General features: G+C 54.1%; 5 protein-coding genes across 5 annotated transcripts; 4 read left to right on the top strand and 1 right to left on the bottom strand.

The window, feature by feature from the left end:
* Positions 1-546: 546 nt before the first annotated feature.
* Positions 547-2,435, top strand: PG997_004445 (uncharacterized protein; the record flags this gene model as incomplete). Its single annotated transcript, XM_066808760.1, has 6 exons — positions 547-723; positions 827-1,163; positions 1,234-1,359; positions 1,415-1,674; positions 1,728-1,818; positions 1,888-2,435. The coding sequence occupies 6 exons, from the start codon at positions 547-549 to the stop codon at positions 2,433-2,435; spliced, it is 1,539 nt and encodes a 512-aa protein (XP_066672378.1).
* Positions 2,436-3,147: 712 nt separating this feature from the next.
* On the top strand, positions 3,148-4,505 carry PG997_004444 (uncharacterized protein; the record flags this gene model as incomplete). The annotated part of the gene is made up of 4 exons (XM_066808759.1): positions 3,148-3,260; positions 3,326-3,448; positions 3,479-4,271; positions 4,338-4,505. 4 exons carry the CDS (start codon positions 3,148-3,150, stop codon positions 4,503-4,505), a joined length of 1,197 nt encoding a protein of 398 aa, XP_066672377.1.
* A 353-nt stretch (positions 4,506-4,858) lies between these two features.
* On the bottom strand, positions 4,859-6,510 carry PG997_004443 (uncharacterized protein; the record flags this gene model as incomplete). The annotated part of the gene is made up of 2 exons (XM_066808758.1): positions 4,859-5,228; positions 5,252-6,510. 2 exons carry the CDS (start codon positions 6,508-6,510, stop codon positions 4,859-4,861), a joined length of 1,629 nt encoding a protein of 542 aa, XP_066672376.1.
* Positions 6,511-7,364: 854 nt separating this feature from the next.
* On the top strand, positions 7,365-14,077 carry PG997_004442 (ATP dependent RNA helicase; the record flags this gene model as incomplete). The annotated part of the gene is made up of 4 exons (XM_066808757.1): positions 7,365-9,143; positions 9,164-11,353; positions 11,446-13,478; positions 13,540-14,077. The coding sequence occupies 4 exons, from the start codon at positions 7,365-7,367 to the stop codon at positions 14,075-14,077; spliced, it is 6,540 nt and encodes a 2,179-aa protein (XP_066672375.1).
* Positions 14,078-15,697: 1,620 nt separating this feature from the next.
* PG997_004441 (uncharacterized protein) lies at positions 15,698-17,914 on the top strand (the record flags this gene model as incomplete). The annotated part of the gene is made up of 7 exons (XM_066808756.1): positions 15,698-15,851; positions 16,003-16,371; positions 16,398-16,575; positions 16,629-16,992; positions 17,045-17,269; positions 17,307-17,801; positions 17,867-17,914. 7 exons carry the CDS (start codon positions 15,698-15,700, stop codon positions 17,912-17,914), a joined length of 1,833 nt encoding a protein of 610 aa, XP_066672374.1.
* Positions 17,915-18,558: the final 644 nt, after the last annotated feature.

Here is an 18,558-nt window from a genome sequence, read left to right as displayed (position 1 = left end):
GATGATCTGCCGCCTGAAGCTTAGCGTGGGGTGGTCCTCCCGGATGACGTAGTTGATTGCTTTTTCCGGCTTTTGCTATGTATGCCGTCGAATCTGGGATCGAGCATGCCATCTCAGCCAAGACGCTCTAGGGGGCATGGGGGCATGGGAATTGGGGCAAGCGCCATGCTGCCAGATGGGAATCCGGACTAAACCCTCCTCTAGCAGCCAGCCACGAGCCCTTGCGAAGTGCTTTTGCGGCATTAGTAGTAGAAACATACATGTGTTTCCGCCCGGCTGGAAGTGGGCGGATTGGTCGTCTGTTCTACAAGGTTTCTTCTGGTGTAGGTAGGATCTGCTTGCGTCACTATGGCCTAACCTCGACGTTGTACATACATACTGTCCTTTGCTCTGCGACCCGGGGCAATCCCAATAATTCTCCCTCTCATTCCCATTGTTGCATCGTGCTCTAGACTCGAAAACCGGTTGATTGCCAAGCACGAGTTTCCCGGGGTCTGGTTTTGCTGTTATTAGCCCACATCCCTGTCCTGGAAGATTGGGTGCACAATGAGCAGTCTTTGGGGCTCGTCCAGGAAGGACGACGACAACAACAACAACGATGCGGAAGACGCCGACAGCTCAGTGCGGGAGTCGCAGGACAACAGTCGGGTAGCCAATGAGCACACCCGACTGCTCCCTAACAGGGTTGAGAGCACGAGATATCTCAGCCCGGATGATCCAGCGGTACGATGATGCAAAAGCTCCCATGAAACTGAAAATGAGATGGGATGAAAACAGCTTATTACCCGAAGGAGGAAGAGCTGACCTGACGAAACTCTCTCATTAGGTATCCCCGTACAACCTGTGGTCTGTCCGGATCGTCCGATGGATCACCATTTTCCTCACCCTCGTCACCTTTGTCTGGTGGATCCTTCAGCTGGTCGGCCAGTTCGTGACGCCCCCGGGCTTCCACACGCGCGGCTCGGGCTTCTTCGCCTTCAGCTACGCCAGCATAACCCTGGCCAACCTGCTCTTCAGCCTTGTGTTTTTCGCCATCCCCTCCAAGTCCGTGCGCATCCTCAGCGTCGTTATGGGCGCGCTCCTGCTGATCCAGGCGGTCCTGCTGCTGGCAGTCGAAAAGACTCGGCATGAAGAGGGATGGGTAGGCATGGTCTCGGTGCTATGTAGGTGATAACGATGGAACCAGAAGTGCGGTTTATGACAAGAACGCGACTAAAACTTGATGGCTTCTAGGGGCTTTTGTGATTGCTGTATGGGTGCTGGCTACAGACCGCCTGGTGCTCTGGGGCAAGCACGAGGAGGAGGAGACGACTTACTGGCCGGGCCGAGACGCGACGGAGCCTGGGCGAATGGACGGCGGTCTTCGTTTCTTCGCTTGCCATGATCGTTCTGACCGTGGCTCTCTTCTTGACAGCTTGCACCCTCATACTCCGAGCTCTCGATGCTGGCCTCGCCCCTCCTGGGACTCGATACTGGGTTGATGGCGACAAGTATCTGGTTCATGTATACTGCCACGGTAACCAGACAGACTCCAAGGGCACCAAATTGCCAACAGTACTACTCGAGGCTGGAGAGGGTACGGTTGAAGACGGGCTCTGGCAATTCGCAGATGACGCCGTCAACAATGGCTCCATAAGCAGATACTGTTTTGTCGACCGCCCTGGCTTTGGATGGGTAAGCTGGGTGTGTCTCAATACTCTGAGCGAAAGTGCTGATCGAATTCTTAGAGCGACACCGCGCCGTCCCCCCTGTCTGCCGGTATGGCAGTTGAAGCTGTCAGCGAAGCTTTGGCTCGAGCTGGAGAAGAGGGACCCTGGGGTAAGACAAGTCCACCAATTCTCGCGCTTCTTATACATGAGGTGATCAGCTAACTGAATGTTGCCACAGTCTTGTTGAGTGCCGGAATCGGCTCGGTTTATTCACGCATCTTCTCCTCGCGTAACGGGGAGCAGGTCAAAGGACTCTTGATGATTGACCCCTTGCACGAAGACTTGCTGTACCGAGTTGGCGCTCCTGGCCGTGGTTTCTTCCTCTGGCTGCGAGGTATCCTCAGCCCGCTGGGACTGGACCGGATCCCGGGCGCCCTGTTCAAGGGCCGCAATAAGGAGGACCGGGTCTGGGGCCAGTCGGCCTACCAGACGGGCAAGTTCGTCTTCGCGAAGCTGCAGGAGAACCTGGTGGCCGACACCCTGACCAAACGCGACGTGTCGAGCAGCGGGGCCATCCAGTACAAGGACACACCGCTGACCGTCATCAGCTCGGGCGAGGAGATGCGGCGCGACGATGCCTGGGAGGACGCCCAGCGGGACCTGACGGGGCTCACGCACAACCTGAAGCACTGGGACATTGTGAAGAAGGCGCCGCATGAGGTGTGGACGACGTTGGAGGGACGCGATACCATTGAGAAGAGGCTGAAGCAAATGGTCTATGCTTAGGTCTTTTCTTTCCTTTCTTCCTCTTTTCCTCTTTCCCTCTTTCGTCCTTTTTTCGAGGGCTGTCAGTTTTGGATGGAATTGTTTGGTTTTGCTGCTGTGAGCTTGATAGTAGTAGATTGATACCACCCCGCATTAGCATGGCAGCATGTTTTGAATTGGAATTGTGGTCGTTTACAAGTACATACTTAGTTTAGGTACCTTAGTCGAGGAAAATGATCCGAGTCAAGATGGCGTCAAAGGATGTAAATGTGACAAGCCCTTCGCCAGTATTGAATGTCGTGCATATGCCTGTCTTGAGCATCCCCATCAGTATCATCTGGGAGGAATAAGCTGAAGGAGGAAGCTTACAAGGCTACAATACAAGCCTAATGTAGGTACCTAATGTTAGGTGCAAGTGGGATAAATGGCCTAGGAGCTTAGGTACTCCAGGTAGGTATCCAGCATGGATGTAGGTACTTCTAGCGATTGGATGCCCCACCGTCGCCCGTCGCCCGACTTCTGCCCTGCAGGGATCTTAATTGATTTCTCCAAGGCGCGTCACAAACGCGTACTTTTCAATGCTCCCAGCTCCCGAGGCCAGAGCTTGGTCGTGTCATCTGAATGCCTGCATCTGCAATCGACCACACCCACTTCAAGCGATCTTGACGCAAGGCTACTTCTCAATACTGCGTGGTAGCTCTCGCCCCGTCTTTGTATCACCAAACCCGCTGCAATGGCAAGCTTCTTCGACCTCAAGGCGCGCAAAGCCGCCGGCGCAAACGGGTCTGCACCGAAAGCAGACGACAAGAAGCAGAACACAAGACGGCAACCTTGGGTCGAGAAATAGTCGGTTGCACCCAATCATCAGAGAGACTTGCATATCAGACGCTGACTGTGGTCCTTTGCTATAGCCGTCCCAAGACATTGAGCGATGTCACAGCCCAAGATCACACCGTCAATGTGCTTCAGAGGACATTGCAAGCTTCGAATGTAACGCCAACCATGAGTACTGCTGGAGAAGTCGCGGCAAAGCAGTGACTGACTGACACATGTTATATACGTAGCTTCCACATGCTCTTCTACGGCCCTCCAGGTACCGGCAAAACATCAACAATCCTCGCACTGGCCAAGGAGCTTTACGGGCCCGAAATGATAAAGTCACGCGTGCTCGAGCTCAACGCCTCGGACGAGCGTGGCATCTCCATAGTCCGCGAGAAGGTCAAGGACTTTGCACGAATGCAGCTCACGAACCCGCCCGCCGGCTACAAGAGTCGCTACCCGTGCCCCCCCTTTAAGATCATCATTTTGGACGAGGCCGACAGTATGACCCAGGATGCCCAGAGCGCCCTCCGACGTACAATGGAAACCTACAGCAAAATCACGCGCTTCTGTCTCATCTGCAACTACGTGACACGCATCATCGACCCGCTGGCCTCGCGCTGCAGCAAATTCCGATTCAAGAGTCTGGACCAGGGCAACGCCAAGAAGAGACTGGAGGAGATCGCCGAAAAGGAGGGCGTGGGCCTAGACGACGGCGCGGTTGACGCCTTGATCAAATGCAGCGAGGGCGATCTCCGAAAGGCGATCACTTACCTGCAGAGTGCCGCGAGGCTTGTCGGTGCAATCGAGAAGGACCAGGATGGTGGCGACAGTGCCGATGATGCCATGGATGTGGACCGTAAGACAGTCTCCGTGGCGATTGTGCAGGAAATCTCTGGCGTGATACCTGAAAATACCATTGCTGCACTCCAGAAAGCCATGCAGCCGCGGTCTGCAGGTGCTACGTACCAGGCCGTCGCAAAGGTTGTTGAGAACATGGTGGCGGACGGCTGGAGTGCTGGTCAAGTAGTTACGCAGGTAAGTCACAGGCTTTGCTGCTTCGGTCTGCTTTTCTATTTGCTAACAACAAACTCTCCCTTTTAGCTCTATCACTCCGTGCTCCAGGATGAGACGATACCAGATCTGCAGAAGAATAAGATCACACTGGTGTTCTCCGAGGTGGATAAGCGACTGCTTGATGGTGCCGACGAGCATCTCTCGATCCTGGACCTGGCTCTGAGAATTTCGAACATTCTGAGTGGAAAGGGTTGAAAGTGTATCATTAGTATGACAGTAGTATGACAAGGGGGTAATCTCATGGTCTGAATTGTGGGCCAGCCGTGCTTCCTGCGTCGAAAGATTTGTTTCACTACATCTCTTTCGCTTAGGGGCCAGAGTTATAGACGCTCAGGTATAAAAAGGGCGGATGCGAATAGGACATCCTTTGAGTTGTCATCGTATTGGTTTGAGCCTACTACTGCTGACCTCCAGAACACCCTATCAGAGCAACCTTAGAAAGATGTAATACATTTCTTGTCCCGCAGTCTGTTTGTGTGACGTTTCGCCATACTCCAACCCCGTGGTATACATTACGTTGAGGCCTATCAGGAGGACTTCCAAGGATCCTATTCGTTAATGGCACCCAAGTTCCCATCCAGAATAGACCATATGGTTTTTGGCAGCTTCTTCTGCTCTTCCTCCTCTCGTGCCTTCATCTCAATCGCTCTCTTGGGGGGATTTTTGATAGTCTGCGTATCTTCCGCAGCAGTGTCTTTCTCTTGCTCCGACCGCTGCTGCACCTCGTCCACGTCAATCATCAGTAGCTTGCAGACCTCGTCGATGGCGCCGCGGGCCTCGTCGATCGAGAGCATGCCCTCCTCGACCTTCTCGGCCACCATCTCGAGGGTGGCGATCTTGGCCGAGTCGGCGGCGTAGATCCAGGGCTCGACCTGCTTCGCGACCCCCAGCTGGGACACGCGCGTCGCCTCGCCGAAGCTGAGGTTGCGCCGCGCGGGGACTTGTTGCGGGCGGCTGCGGGGTACTTGGGCAGCAGCTGGCTCTCCTGGGTCAGGTGCTCGAGGGCCAGCTTGGCGTCCTCCTGCTGCCGCGCCAGGCTCGTGTTGATGTGCGTCTTCTCCTCGATCGCGGCTTTCTGCTCGCGGGAAAGGGCCTGGATCTTCTCCAGGTAGGGGGTGAGGAGGTAGGCGTAGGGTGGTGGTGCTGCCGTCGTCGACGACGCCGCAGCAGCAGCAGCAGATCTGCCTCCGACCCCGTGTTGCTTGGAGTCGGCCCCCGACGAGGGAGGTTCGTCCAAGTCGGACGGTTTTACGCTGTCGCGCTTGGCCATAAGGGCTATGATCTCTCTGCGAAGTTCCACATGACGCGCGTACTGCTCCTGGATGCCGGCCAAGCGCTCATCGAGGTTGGTTGTGTGGCTTCCTCGACCCGTATCTTTTAGCGGTGTCCCGCCAACGGCGTCCCCGTTGTCGTCGCCGGCCTTGCTCAGCTGCGATTCTATCCAGTTGATCAGGGTGGTCTTGACGGCATTGAGAGCCTGTAATTTGGCCTCGGGGCTGAGAGTCTTGGGGTCTAGTGGATCTTTGGCTTGCGCGGCGTCGTATTCTTGCTCAACCTTCCGAGCTACTAACTTATTCCGCAATACGGTCTTCTTCAGTTTCTGGAGAAGACCCTGAAGTTCCGTTTCTGTCACCTCGTCGTGGCTCATTGTGAAGCCGTCAATCAGCTCCCTGGGCACTTCTGGCAGCGGCTTACAGTCCTTGTACATGGTTTCCGGATCCAGGAAGTCCGGCGTCCCAGCGGGCTGTTGTTGCAGCTGTTCCATATACTTTTGAGCAATGTCCAGCTTCTCCGACCGTTGTCGAAGCTCGGCCACTTCCATGTGCAGATCGAGTAGACTGCTGCTGCCGCCTTCGGCATCCCTCTCTGGGTGATGCTGCTTTTTGAGCGGCGCCGCAGTGGGTATACTCCGTAGCTCGTCGTGGGCTTGGGCGAACTTGAGGCGCGCCTTCAGGTTCCGCCTCACGGCTTCCACGTAGCACCTCTGCAGGCCCTGAAGATGCCCCGACTCGGACGAGACCTCGATCGTGCCCGGGTCCACCAGCGAAAGCGGCGCGCTGATCTGGTCTTCGCCGAGGCTCTGCCCGAGCTGCACCGCCATCAGCTTCTGGATCATCAGGACCTCATCGCGAGGCCGGATGCGGTTCTCCAGGCCGTCGATGAGCTTCTGTCTAAGCCGTTCGGCCTTTCCCTCATCCATGGCGGCTATGTGGTTGTATGCGCCGACGGTGAGATGAATACTTGTTGACCGCAAGTCTCCGATTGGGTTTTTTGAGTCGCGTTTAGAATGTGGGTTGTTCATTGCATACCAGACAAATGGAGAACGGAACCGACCCCCGGATCAATTGATTGAACATGAACCCGGAATATATTTTACAGAAGGAACCAATCTCATCGAAGATACTTACACCTTGTAATTGTTGTCCTAGTGAATCCCCATCAATGGGTCTCAGGGAAGCATCACCCGACTCAATGACACTGTGGGTAACGGACCAATCAAGTGCTAGCTACGGAGTACCTGGGCCTGAGGCATAGGCATGGGGGAATTTGTGGCGCTGTGGCTCAGCTTGAGGCGGCAAGCTGCAGGTCCAGGTCCAGGTCCAGGCCCATCTCTCTAGCTCGCGACGTGAACCAAAACTTTTTGATAGGCAAGGCGGAAGCTCTAAAGATTAGACACGGACTAGGTAGAAGACCATTGCAAAGTGGACGTACCATCCATTCATTTCAGGCATCATCAACGCAAATTCGAGTCAACAACCTCGGCTTGGCTCATTATTCCAAACAGCCGTACCTCCCTATTTAATATTCAGGCTGGGCTATTTGATCTCAACGTCGCCGGCAAACTCAGATGCCATCCACCTAGAGCGCGCAGAGAAGAGGGCGTCGCCTCACACCAACCACCAAACGACTGCCGTGGCAGAGTCTTCCCAACAATTGACGATCTCGGCCCCTCCCCTACGAATACAGCTTCTAATAGACCGCGCTGCTGCTTCTTTCGTTGTCCATACCAACTCCAGCCCTGTTGCTGAGGAACCACTGGAGTAACCCGGCAAGATGGGCGATAACCACGCGCGAGATGTCTCGCAGTACAAGTACTCGGCCATGTCCAACCTGGTCCTCCAGGCGGACCGCCGATTCGTTACGCGTCGTACCGATGAGGCCACCGGTGACCCCGAGTCGCTGGCTGGGCGTCTCCGAATTGGCGACATGGGCGCTAATGTAGGCCGGGGTGCTGCGCCGAAGCCAAAGAAGGGCCCTCAAGTCGAGAGAGGCAGCGCGCAAGAAGGCCAGGACATCTTAGCCCGAGAACAGCGCAAAAGGAAGGCGGAACAGACGAGAGGTGTTGGCATCCTAGGCCAATCCGATCTGCTGGTCGAAGGACTCAGGTACCGACCGCGCACTCCTGCGACAAGGGCGACATTCGAACTCATTCTCAACGTCGTCGCGACAAATCTTGGCGATGTCTCTCACGAGATTGTTCTCAGCGCAGCGGATGCGGTTCTGGAGTACCTGAAGGACGAGGACATGAAGGATTTCGACAAAAAGAAGGAAGTCGACGACCTGTTAGGCGCAACACTTAATCCTAAGCAGTTTAACGAGTTGGTCAATCTGGGAAAAAAGATTACCGACTACGACGCCCAGGACGACGACGAGATGGATACTGGAGCTGGCGCCGGAGACGACGACGCGGACATCGATGATCGACAAGGTGTGGCGGTCGTATTCGACGATGAGGACGAGGACGAGGATGCCGCAATCCTGAATGAAGTCCGCGACGAGTCAACAGATGACGAGGCTGGCCCTGAAGACGACGACGAGGAGTTATCTGGCACGCATGACCGGGCCCTGACCGGCGAAGATGACGAAGGCCGCCTCGTTGATGGAGACGAGATGGTGCTTGACTCTGGCCCATCTGTCGGTAAAGCGAATGAGGAGTCAAAAGGCAAAAACTACATACCTGCACGCGACATCGATGCCTACTGGTTACAGAGAGAGATCGGAAAGCTGTACCCCGATGCGCATATCCAACACGACAAGACTACTCGGGCGCTACATATACTGTCCGGCGAGCCAGATGAGCCAGGCGGAGAAGACAAGCAACTCCGAGAAATCGAAAATGACCTGATGGAGCTCTTCGACTACGAACATCACGAGGTTGTCCAAAAACTCATCGAAAACCGTGAAAAGGTGGTTTGGCTCACACGCCTTGCTCGAGCTGAAAACGACGAGGAACGGGGAGTGGTCGAGCGTGAGATGGCATCAGAAGGCGCCCGGTGGATTCTGGACGAGCTACGGGGCAAGAAGGCGACCGCAAGCCAGAAGAAGATCGAGATCAAAATGGATATCGACAAAGACTCCTCTCTTGCAGATGCCGCTGCCCCTAAAACCGAACAGGCCGAGGGTGGACTTGTTGGTGGCTTGCAGCCGAAAAAGCTCATCAACTTGGAGAACCTCATATTCGAACAGGGCAATCATCTGATGACCAACCCCAAGGTCCGTTTGCCTGAAGGCTCAACCAAGCGCACTTTCAAGGGCTACGAGGAGATCCATGTACCCCCGCCGAAGAAGAGAAGCGACCCCAACGACCAGCTCATCCCTGTCACCGATATGCCTGAATGGTCGCGGGTCCCTTTCAGCTCGTCTGGCGCGAAGTCTCTCAACCGGATCCAATCCAAATGCTACCCTTCCGCATTCCAAGATGACGGCAACATGCTTATCTGTGCTCCAACCGGTAGTGGAAAGACCAACGTTGCCATGCTAACAATCCTACGGGAGGTCGGAAAACATCGCAACCCGGAAACGGGCGAAATCGACTTGGATTCCTTCAAAATTGTTTACATTGCCCCCTGAAGGCTCTGGTCCAGGAACAAGTCGGCAATTTTGGAAAGAGACTGGCTGACTACGGCATCACAGTTGCCGAGCTGACGGGAGATCGCCAGCTCACTAAGCAGCAAATTGCCGAGACACAAATCATTGTCACCACCCCGGAGAAATGGGATGTAATCACGAGAAAAGCAACTGATCTGAGTTACACAAACCTTGTGCGCCTTATAATCATCGACGAGATTCATCTTCTGCATGACGATCGTGGGCCGGTCCTGGAGAGCATCGTCAGCAGGACGATAAGGAAGACAGAACAAACTGGCGACCCTGTCCGCATTGTCGGTCTTTCTGCAACGCTGCCCAACTATCGAGATGTCGCTAGCTTCTTGCGAGTCGATGTCAAGAAGGACATGTTTCATTTTGATGGCTCATATCGACCGTGCCCCTTGAGGCAAGAATTTATCGGTGTCACAGACAGGAAAGCCATCAAGCAGCTAAAAACGATGAACGATATTACATACAACAAGGTCATTGAGCATGTGGGAACTCACAAGAACCAGATGCTTATTTTTGTCCACTCCCGAAAGGAGACGGCGAAGACGGCACGCTATGTCCGCGACAAGGCCCTTGAGATGGAGACCATTAATCAGATTATGAAACACGATTCTGGTTCCCGGGAGGTCGTCAAGGATATTGCCGAAAACGCCACCGACAAGGACGTGCAAGATCTGCTGCCATACGGATTCGGCATCCATCACGCAGGTATGAGCCGTGCAGACCGACAAGATGTCGAGGTTCTGTTCGAGAAGGGCTTTATTCAAGTGCTCGTTTGTACGGCCACTCTTGCCTGGGGTGTAAATCTGCCGGCCCATACCGTCATCATCAAAGGCACGCAAGTATACTCCCCGGAGAAGGGTAGCTGGGTAGAGTTGAGCCCCCAGGATGTCTTGCAGATGCTTGGACGTGCCGGACGACCTCAGTATGATACGTATGGTGAGGGCATTATCATCACGTCACAGAATGAGATGCAGTACTACCTGTCGCTGCTGAACCAGCAATTGCCCATTGAAAGTCAGTTCGCAAGCCGACTTGTCGATAATCTCAATGCAGAAATCGTCCTGGGTAATGTCAGGAGCCGAGACGAAGGTGTCGAGTGGCTTGGCTACACGTACCTGTTTGTCAGAATGCTTCGGTCGCCAGGCTTGTACAGTGTTGGTGCCGATTACGAGGACGACGACGCTCTGGAACAGAAGCGTGTAGACTTGGTGCACTCTGCTGCTGCGGTACTGAAAAAAGCCGGCCTCGTCACCTACGACGAAAAGACGGGCAAGTTAAAGGGTACCGAGCTCGGCCGGATTGCTTCGCATTACTACATCACTCATGGCTCCATGGATACCTATAATAAGCTTATCCAGCCTTCTATCACAACGATCGAGCTCTTCCGCGTATTTGCGCTGAGTGCCGAGTTCAAGTACATCCCCGTCAGACAAGACGAGAAGCTTGAGCTGGCCAAGCTGCTTGGCAAAGTACCTATACCCGTCAAGGAAAGCATCGAGGAGCCGCATGCAAAGATCAATGTTCTACTCCAGGCGTACATCTCCAGGCTCAAACTCGACGGCCTTGCGCTCATGGCTGACATGGTATATGTGACACAATCGGCCGGCCGTATCCTGCGCGCAATCTTTGAGATCACTCTGCAAAAGGGCTGGGCCAGCGTTTGCAAGACTGCATTGGACCTTTGCAAGATGGCCGAGAAGCGGATGTGGCCTACTATGACACCCCTGCGACAATTTCCCTTGAAACCTGCCGAACGTGGTATCGTCACCAAGGCTGAAAGAGTCGACGTGCCTTGGAGCAGTTACTTTGACATTGACCCCCCGCGTATGGGACAGCTACTCCAAATGCCGAAGGAGGGTCGCAGAGTGTGTGAACTCGTTTCAAAATTCCCCCGAGTCGAGGTCCAGGCTCAGGCACAGCCCATGACACGCTCTATGCTCCGGGTTGAGCTCAGTATAACACCCAATTTCGAATGGGATGATGCTCTGCATGGTGCGGCCGAGAGCTTCTGGATAATGGTCGAAGACTGCGATGGTGAAGATGTTCTCTTCCATGACCAGTTTGTTCTTCGCAAGGATTACGCCGTTGCAGAGTCTAACGAGCACCTGGTTGAGTTCACGGTGCCAATCACCGATCCCATGCCGCCCAACTACTTCATCTCAGTGATCTCGGACAGATGGATGCATTCTGAGACCCGGCTGCCGATCTCCTTCCAGAAACTGATCCTGCCGGAGAAATTCCCCCTCACACACAGCTGTTGGATCTTCAGCCTCTGTCTCCCTCTGCTTTGAAGGCTAAGGACTATGCAGCGATTTACAACGGCTGGGAATACTTCAACAAGATCCAAACGCAAACTTTCAATACCCTGTATACTACAGATGACAACGCTTTCATCGGCGCGCCCACGGGCAGCGGTAAGACTGTGTGTGCTGAGTTTGCTTTGCTGAGGCACTGGGCCAAACCCGAGTATGGACGTGCAGTGTATATTGCACCATTCCAGGAGCAGGTAGATGTTCGTCACGCAGACTGGGAAAAACGCCTTGGCTCTGTACGGGGCGGTAAGGATATTGTCAAGCTCACCGGAGAGACTGCAACAGATCTCAAGCTTCTCGAGAAGGGAGACCTCATCCTTGCGACTCCGACGCAATGGGATGTCTTGTCACGACAATGGCAACGTCGCAAGAACATCATGACCGTAGAGCTGTTCATTGCGGATGAGCTCCACTTGCTGGGAGGTCAGTCCGGCTATATCTACGAGATCATTGTCTCCCGTATGCATTATATTCGCTCTCAGATCGAGGAGATGAGCCTCCGTATCATTGGCCTCAGCGTGTCACTGGCCAATGCCCGAGATATCGGAGAGTGGATTGATGCAAAGAAGAAGGACATCTACAACTTCAGCCCTCATGCTCGACCTCTACCGCTCGAATTGCGCATACAGTCCTATTCAATCCCCCATTTCCCCTCTCTTATGCTTGCCATGGCCAGGCCGGCATATTTGGCCATCACCGAAACATCCCCTGATAAGCCCGCTATGGTCTTCGTTTCCAGTAGGAAGCAGACCAGGTTTACGGCTCGTGATATACTTGCCGCATGCCTGGCCGATGAAAACGAAGACAGGTTCTTGCGAGTGGGCCTGGATCAACTTCGCCCAATCTTAGAGCGTGTCCACGAGGAAGCTCTAGCTGAAGCACTTTCTCACGGTGTTGGTTATTACCACGAAGCCCTCAGCCAGAGCGACAAGAGAATTGTCAAGCATCTCTATAACCAAGGAGCCATCCAAGTCATGGTGGCGTCTCGCGATGTGTGTTGGGAGCTTGATTGCACTGCACACCTCGTCGTTGTTATGGGTACTCAGTACTATGAAGGCCGTGAACATCGGTACCTTGACTACCCCCTCAGCGAAGTCCTTCAGATGTTTGGCAAGGCCCTCCAACCTGCCGATGGCCGTGTCCGTGGCGTCCTGATGGTACCTGGGACCAAGCGAGAATACTACAAGAAGTTCCTCAACGAAGCTCTGCCCGTCGAGTCGCATCTGCACAACTTCGTTCATGATGCTTTCGTTACGGAAGTTAGCACCAAGATGATCGAGTCTGCCGAAGACGCCATCAACTGGACAACATTCACCTACTTTTACCGGCGATTGCTTGCAAACCCCAGTTACTACAGCTTGACCAGCGCCACCAACGATGGCCTCAACGCGTACCTGTCCGATCTTGTCGTGACAACGCTTAATGAGCTTACCGAGTCGAAGATCATCGACTTTGACGAAGATGATGGATCCGTTGCCCCTCAGAATGCGGCCATGATTGCGGCATACTACAACATTTCGTACATCACGATGCAGACGTTCTTGCTGTCTCTAAGTGCGAAGACCAAGCTCAAGGGCATTCTTGAGATTGTGACCTCGGCGACAGAATTTGAGTCCATTCAAATCCGGCGCCATGAAGAAAACCTTCTACGTCGCATCTACGACAGAGTGCCTGTCAAGATGTCGGAACCGGTCTACGACTCGCCCCACTTCAAGGCATTTGTCCTTCTGCAGGCCCATTTCTCTCGCATGCAGTTGCCGATCGACCTGGCGAAGGATCAAGAGATGATCATCTCCAAAATACTGAGCCTACTGAGTGCCACTGTGGATGTTCTGTCCTCCGATGGCCATCTCAATGCCATGTTCGCCATGGAAATGTCACAAATGAGTGTACAAGCTCTTTGGGACCGAGACAGCGCCCTGAAGCAGATTCCTCACTTCAGTCCGGAGATCGTCAAGGTGGCGAACGAGTTCGGGTACGTATCAAAAATCTCTTGCAACTGACACGGATGCCGAAGCTAATACTATACGCTGCAGAATCAAGGACATCTTTGACTTCATGGAGGCCATGAACCCCGAGGAGAATCCCGACTACGCCAAGCTGATCCAACGTCTCGGTCTTTCGCAGCCGCAGTTGGCACAAGCAGCAAACTTCACCAATACCAAATATCCTGATATCACTCTCAACTTCGAGGTTCTGGACGAGGAGAATATCCGTGCCAATGAGCCGGCGTACCTCAATGTACAGATTGAGCGCGAGGTGGAGGAGGACGAAGAAGTCGACACTACAGTGCACGCACCCTTCTACCCCACCAAGAAGATGGAAAATTGGTGGCTGGTTGTGGGTGAGGAGAGCTCCAAGACCCTCCTGGCCATCAAGCGTGTGACGATTGGCCAGCAACTCAAGGTCCGCCTCGAGTACACGGTTCCTACGGCTGGCAAGCACGACTTGAAGTTGTTCCTCATGAGCGACAGCTACATTGGGGTCGACCAGGAACCCACTTTTTCCATCACCGCAGCAGAAGGCATGGATATCGATGAAGACGAGGATGAAGATGAGGACGACGAGGAGTAACCTGGTAGCGCATTTGTGACGCTTGTGAAGGTGGGAGCCGATAATCCTTTTGTATGATGAGCTTACTGTACTGAAATAGCTAAGACGAGAATGGCATTTGGAAGAATACTAAGATACCCATGTGTTGGGAAAAAAGGGGGAGCCTTGCTGGCTGCTCGATTTCTTGTCTTGGAGCAATTGCCTTGGTGGACGGATGTGATGAAGTGGGCTGGCCATACTACGCTATGTGGATGGGGTCAGCTTGGCGATGGTGCTGGCTGCCTACCCGGGGGGCGACCCCAAGGCGGTAGGCTGCAGGCAGGCAGGTAGGTAACGGGTGAGGACAGCAAAGTGAATAAATTCCAACACTCGCGTACGAAGGATGGATAGCGTTTCCGGCATGAAGATGGCGCGGGATGCAAGCTGGTGAGCACATTCCAGTGAGGATGGCTGGCGATGCCGGGCATCGTCACGAGAGAGTTGAAGGAGTCGTGAGATGAGCCATGGCAGTTGGACAAATGGGGTTTGAGGACTGGTGGTGGGTTTAGGAGCACTTGTGTCGTCGTGAGAAGGCTTGCAGATCGAGCAGAGACTGACTGCTTGTCGCCCTGGACATGTTGGGGTGTTACCAGATGTGTGTGTATGCTAGCTATGTGGTGGTATTGGCGGTGGTGTGTGTTGTGGTCTGGTCTGGTCTGGTCTGGTCAGGTCAGGTCTCTTGCCTGCCATTGATCCATCTCTCCCGCCACACGTACACAAGACAGACAGACCGACAGACAATCACAAACCCGGCCAGGCTCACTTATTACGCACCGCACCCACTCGCTCGCTCACTCAGAGCACAGCACAGCACAACACAACACAACACAACAGCTGCCAACACCGGTTCTCCTCCAAACACCCATTTCCTCCCCCTTCTCCCCCTTCTCCCTCCTCTCATGTCTGCCTGCCTCTGTACCCCTACCAACCGACTGCCCATCTAGCACAGACACGACGCAGACATAGGCGATCCTTTCCCAGCGGCCCACTTAATTTCACTTTCGATTGATGCCAACTAGTAGTCTCCCAGTCTGATTTGGGTAAATTTTACGTCGCCTTTCTCTTGGGACTTTTTTTCTCTTTCGGTCACCTCGAGATCCTTCTCTCTTCAATTCCATTGCTCAATCTATCTCTCTCTCTATCTCTCTGTCTGATCTGAGACCTGGCCCCTCCGACGCTCCTCCATTTCTACGCGTCCAGCCATCGGGTTCCATTACGAGGAGCCTGCCAATGTGCACGTATTAGGTTGAGAGTATCTGAATCGCCGCCGAAGCGCGTGTTTTCGTCCTGCTCTTAAGTCGCAGTCCCCTAGGCCGAAAAGTAGAGTACTTGGGTCGGGCCAAATCCACATTACGTCGCGTTTTTTCTGAGCTCTGTTCGTGACGGGGAGCGTGACCCACCTCTCATACAATTACTACTTTACCTACCACTTTCGACTACTGCTGCTGCTTATTGCTTCTACTACCTCAACCTCTACCCGCCTCGTCGTATTCGTCGCGACTTTCCTCCCCAACCTTAAAAAAACCACAAAGACCCGGCGACCCGTCCCCAACCAACCACTACTGCAATCCACCCGCATCCTCTAATTCATACTTATCCGCAATGGCCGACACCGAGAAGTCTGTCGCGGCTCAGCAGCCCGACAAGGTCGAGACCGCGTCCGAGTCAGCGGCGCCTGCTGTTGATGACGTGAAGATGGACGACGCGCCATCCGCCTCCAACGAGGAAGCTGCGGAGAAGACGGCCGCCTCTGAAGGTAAGATGCTTCACGCCCTGCTCCTTCCTCTTTGTTCAGAAATACGCCCGAGGCGCAAACCCGTCTCATCGCCAATCCCTCCTCCATCTCCATCCATCTTGGTCTAGGCATCTCGCTTACAATCGCATCGCGTTACTTTCAGACACTACAGCTGCCGCAGCCAACGACAAGGCAAACTCCGACGTCGACATGAACGAGGCCGAATCCGTGGAGGAGGCGCCCGAGGCAGGCGAGAAAACCGAGTCTGGCGCGTCCGCTACCAACGACGACTCTACCAAGCCAGCCGGCGAGTCCGCCGAGAAGAAGGAAGACTCGGCAAAGGACAAGGAGCAGAAGGCCGAAGCTGTTATCAGTGAGGCTGCTGAAGGTGCTGCCGAGGGTGCTGCCATTGAGGCCAATGGTGCCACTCCATCCAGCTCCAAGCAAGCGGCGCGCCGCAAGTCAACAGGCACCCCTGCCGCCAAAAAGCTGAACAAGAAGGCCAGCAAGGCCCGCATGCTCCATCTGGACTGCGTGCCCGGTGACCACTTCTTTGCGAGATTGAAGGGTTTCCCCCGTGGCCCGTCATCATCGCGGACGAGTCGATGCTCCCGCAGACCATGCTATCCACTCGACCTGTCACAGCTGCTCGCCCCGATGGATCCTATCGTGAAGATTTTGCCGATGGAGGCAAGCGCGCTGCCGACCGAACTTACCCGGTTATGTATCTCCACACCAACGAATTGTAAGTATTGACAGCTTAGCCTTACTTCACGGTTCATACTGACAATCCCCCAGCTCGTGGACAAGAAACACCGATCTCGCGGAACTTGACCCCGAGACTGTGAAAGACCTGATCTCCGTCAAGATGCGAAAGGACCTTCAACAGGCACATATTCTGGCTGCTGAGCAAAACGAGTTGGAGCACTACAAGCAGCTCTTGCTTGACTTCCAAGAGGCCAAGTTGGCCGAGGAGGAGGCAAAGGCCGCCAAGGCACAGGCCAAGAAGGAGAAGACGGAGAAGAAGTCCAGCAAGAAATCCGAAGCTACCGCAGTTGACGAAGACGACGATGTTGAAATGGCGGATGCGGGTGAAGATGACGAAGTCCCCGTCAAGAAGCCCAAGTCTTCAAAGAAGCGCAAGGCGGAGGAAGAAACAGCCGTAAGTGATTTCAACCCAACATTTGGAAGGTGCAACGACTGACAAACTGCAGACGCCTCAGCGTAGTGACTCGGTTAAGAAGCCCAAGATCAAGTTGACGACTTCTTCCACTCCCAAGGCGGCTGCCAACGGTGCACAATCGCCCAAGAATGGCAAAGAGTCAACCACTAAAGCCAGCAAGCCGAAATCAAAAGCTGCGAAGAAGGATGCAGAGGAGAAGCCCGCAGCTCCCAAGGAGCCCGAACTGACCCCTGAGGAGCGTCATGTGCGCAAAGAGGTACGTTGCTCAGTCATTCTGCCCACCCTGATTGCAGTGCTTGTCGATCGGCAAAACTAACTGGGGTCGCCACATAAAGAAAGAAATCCTTTTCCTACGACATCGACTGCAAAAGGGCCTGCTCAACCGCGAGTCGGAGCCCAAGGAGGACGAGATGAAGTCCATGTCGGAATTCCTGACCAAGCTGGAGACGTTTCCCGACCTGGAAGTCAGCATCATCCGTGCGACGAAGATCAACAAGGTGCTTAAGGCCATTCTGAAGCTAGAGGGCATTCCCAAGGAAGCCGATTTCCAATTCAAGCCGCGGTCGAAGAGTTTGTTGGACAAGTGGACTGAGATCCTTGCCAACGACACAGGAGCTGCGCCTGCAGCCGGTGTAAACGGGAACTCGGCCAAAGAGTCGGCAAATGGCGTCAAGAAGGAGGCCTCAGCCGAGGCCCCGAAGGAAGAGACCAAGGAAGATGGCAAGGACAGCGACAAGGAGGCCGAGACCAAGGCTGAAGTTGATGCCGAGGACAAGCCCAGCACAGAGGTAAGCAATCATCCGGGTCGCTCATGTTTCTCTCAGAAAGCGACGGTGCTAACTCATATACGTAGGAGACTACTGCTGCTACTGAGGCCGCTGCGGTCGAGCCGGTGGCGTAGAGGGCGTTTCACCCTCGCAGCGCGGACGACAGCAGACACTGGCGGAGCCATCTGGGCTGTAGACAGATCAAGATGTGCTACGAGGTCGCCGTGGGGGGCGAAGTTAGACGGCCAAGAAAATGGACATTGTCGGGGCCATTGGCGACTCGGGTATACCGATGCTTGGGCGCAATGGGTTGTAATTGGTTTGTTTCTATGTAAAATACAGCGAGTTCGGGTTTTCTTCATCTCGAATTTCACATGAAAGTTGGCAGGGTCCTCTCCCGACCTTTCCGTCGTGGGCGGAAAAAGGAGAATGGAGACGAAAGAGGTCTGCGATGGCCCGCGATCTCCTTGGTGCTTCCATGATAACGACGGGGGCGAGAGAGACTCGAGATGCTTGGTTGCTTGGGCGTTTTAGGCATGGGACTACAAGTTTGGCAGCTATGCGGCACCATTATTGCAATAAAAAGTTTCACAGAACGGTTGGTGAGAAGGTATCTTGGAGACGATGCCGCGATGAAGCCCTTAAGCCCTTTCCCAGAAAACCGAATAAATATACTGAGCCATTTGGAATAAAGTAGAGGCAAAGTTGTGGTGTTGTGTTGTTGATCAACTATTCCATTGCTGGGAATTGGGTGCCTTTCTCTTTTCTGGGATAGGCT

Source organism: Apiospora hydei (genome assembly GCF_038363865.1).
Source record: "Apiospora hydei strain CBS 114990 chromosome Unknown utg000004l_segment0_segment0, whole genome shotgun sequence".
Lineage (NCBI taxonomy): Eukaryota > Fungi > Ascomycota > Sordariomycetes > Amphisphaeriales > Apiosporaceae > Apiospora > Apiospora hydei.
This window is presented reverse-complemented; position numbering and strand designations above follow the sequence as displayed.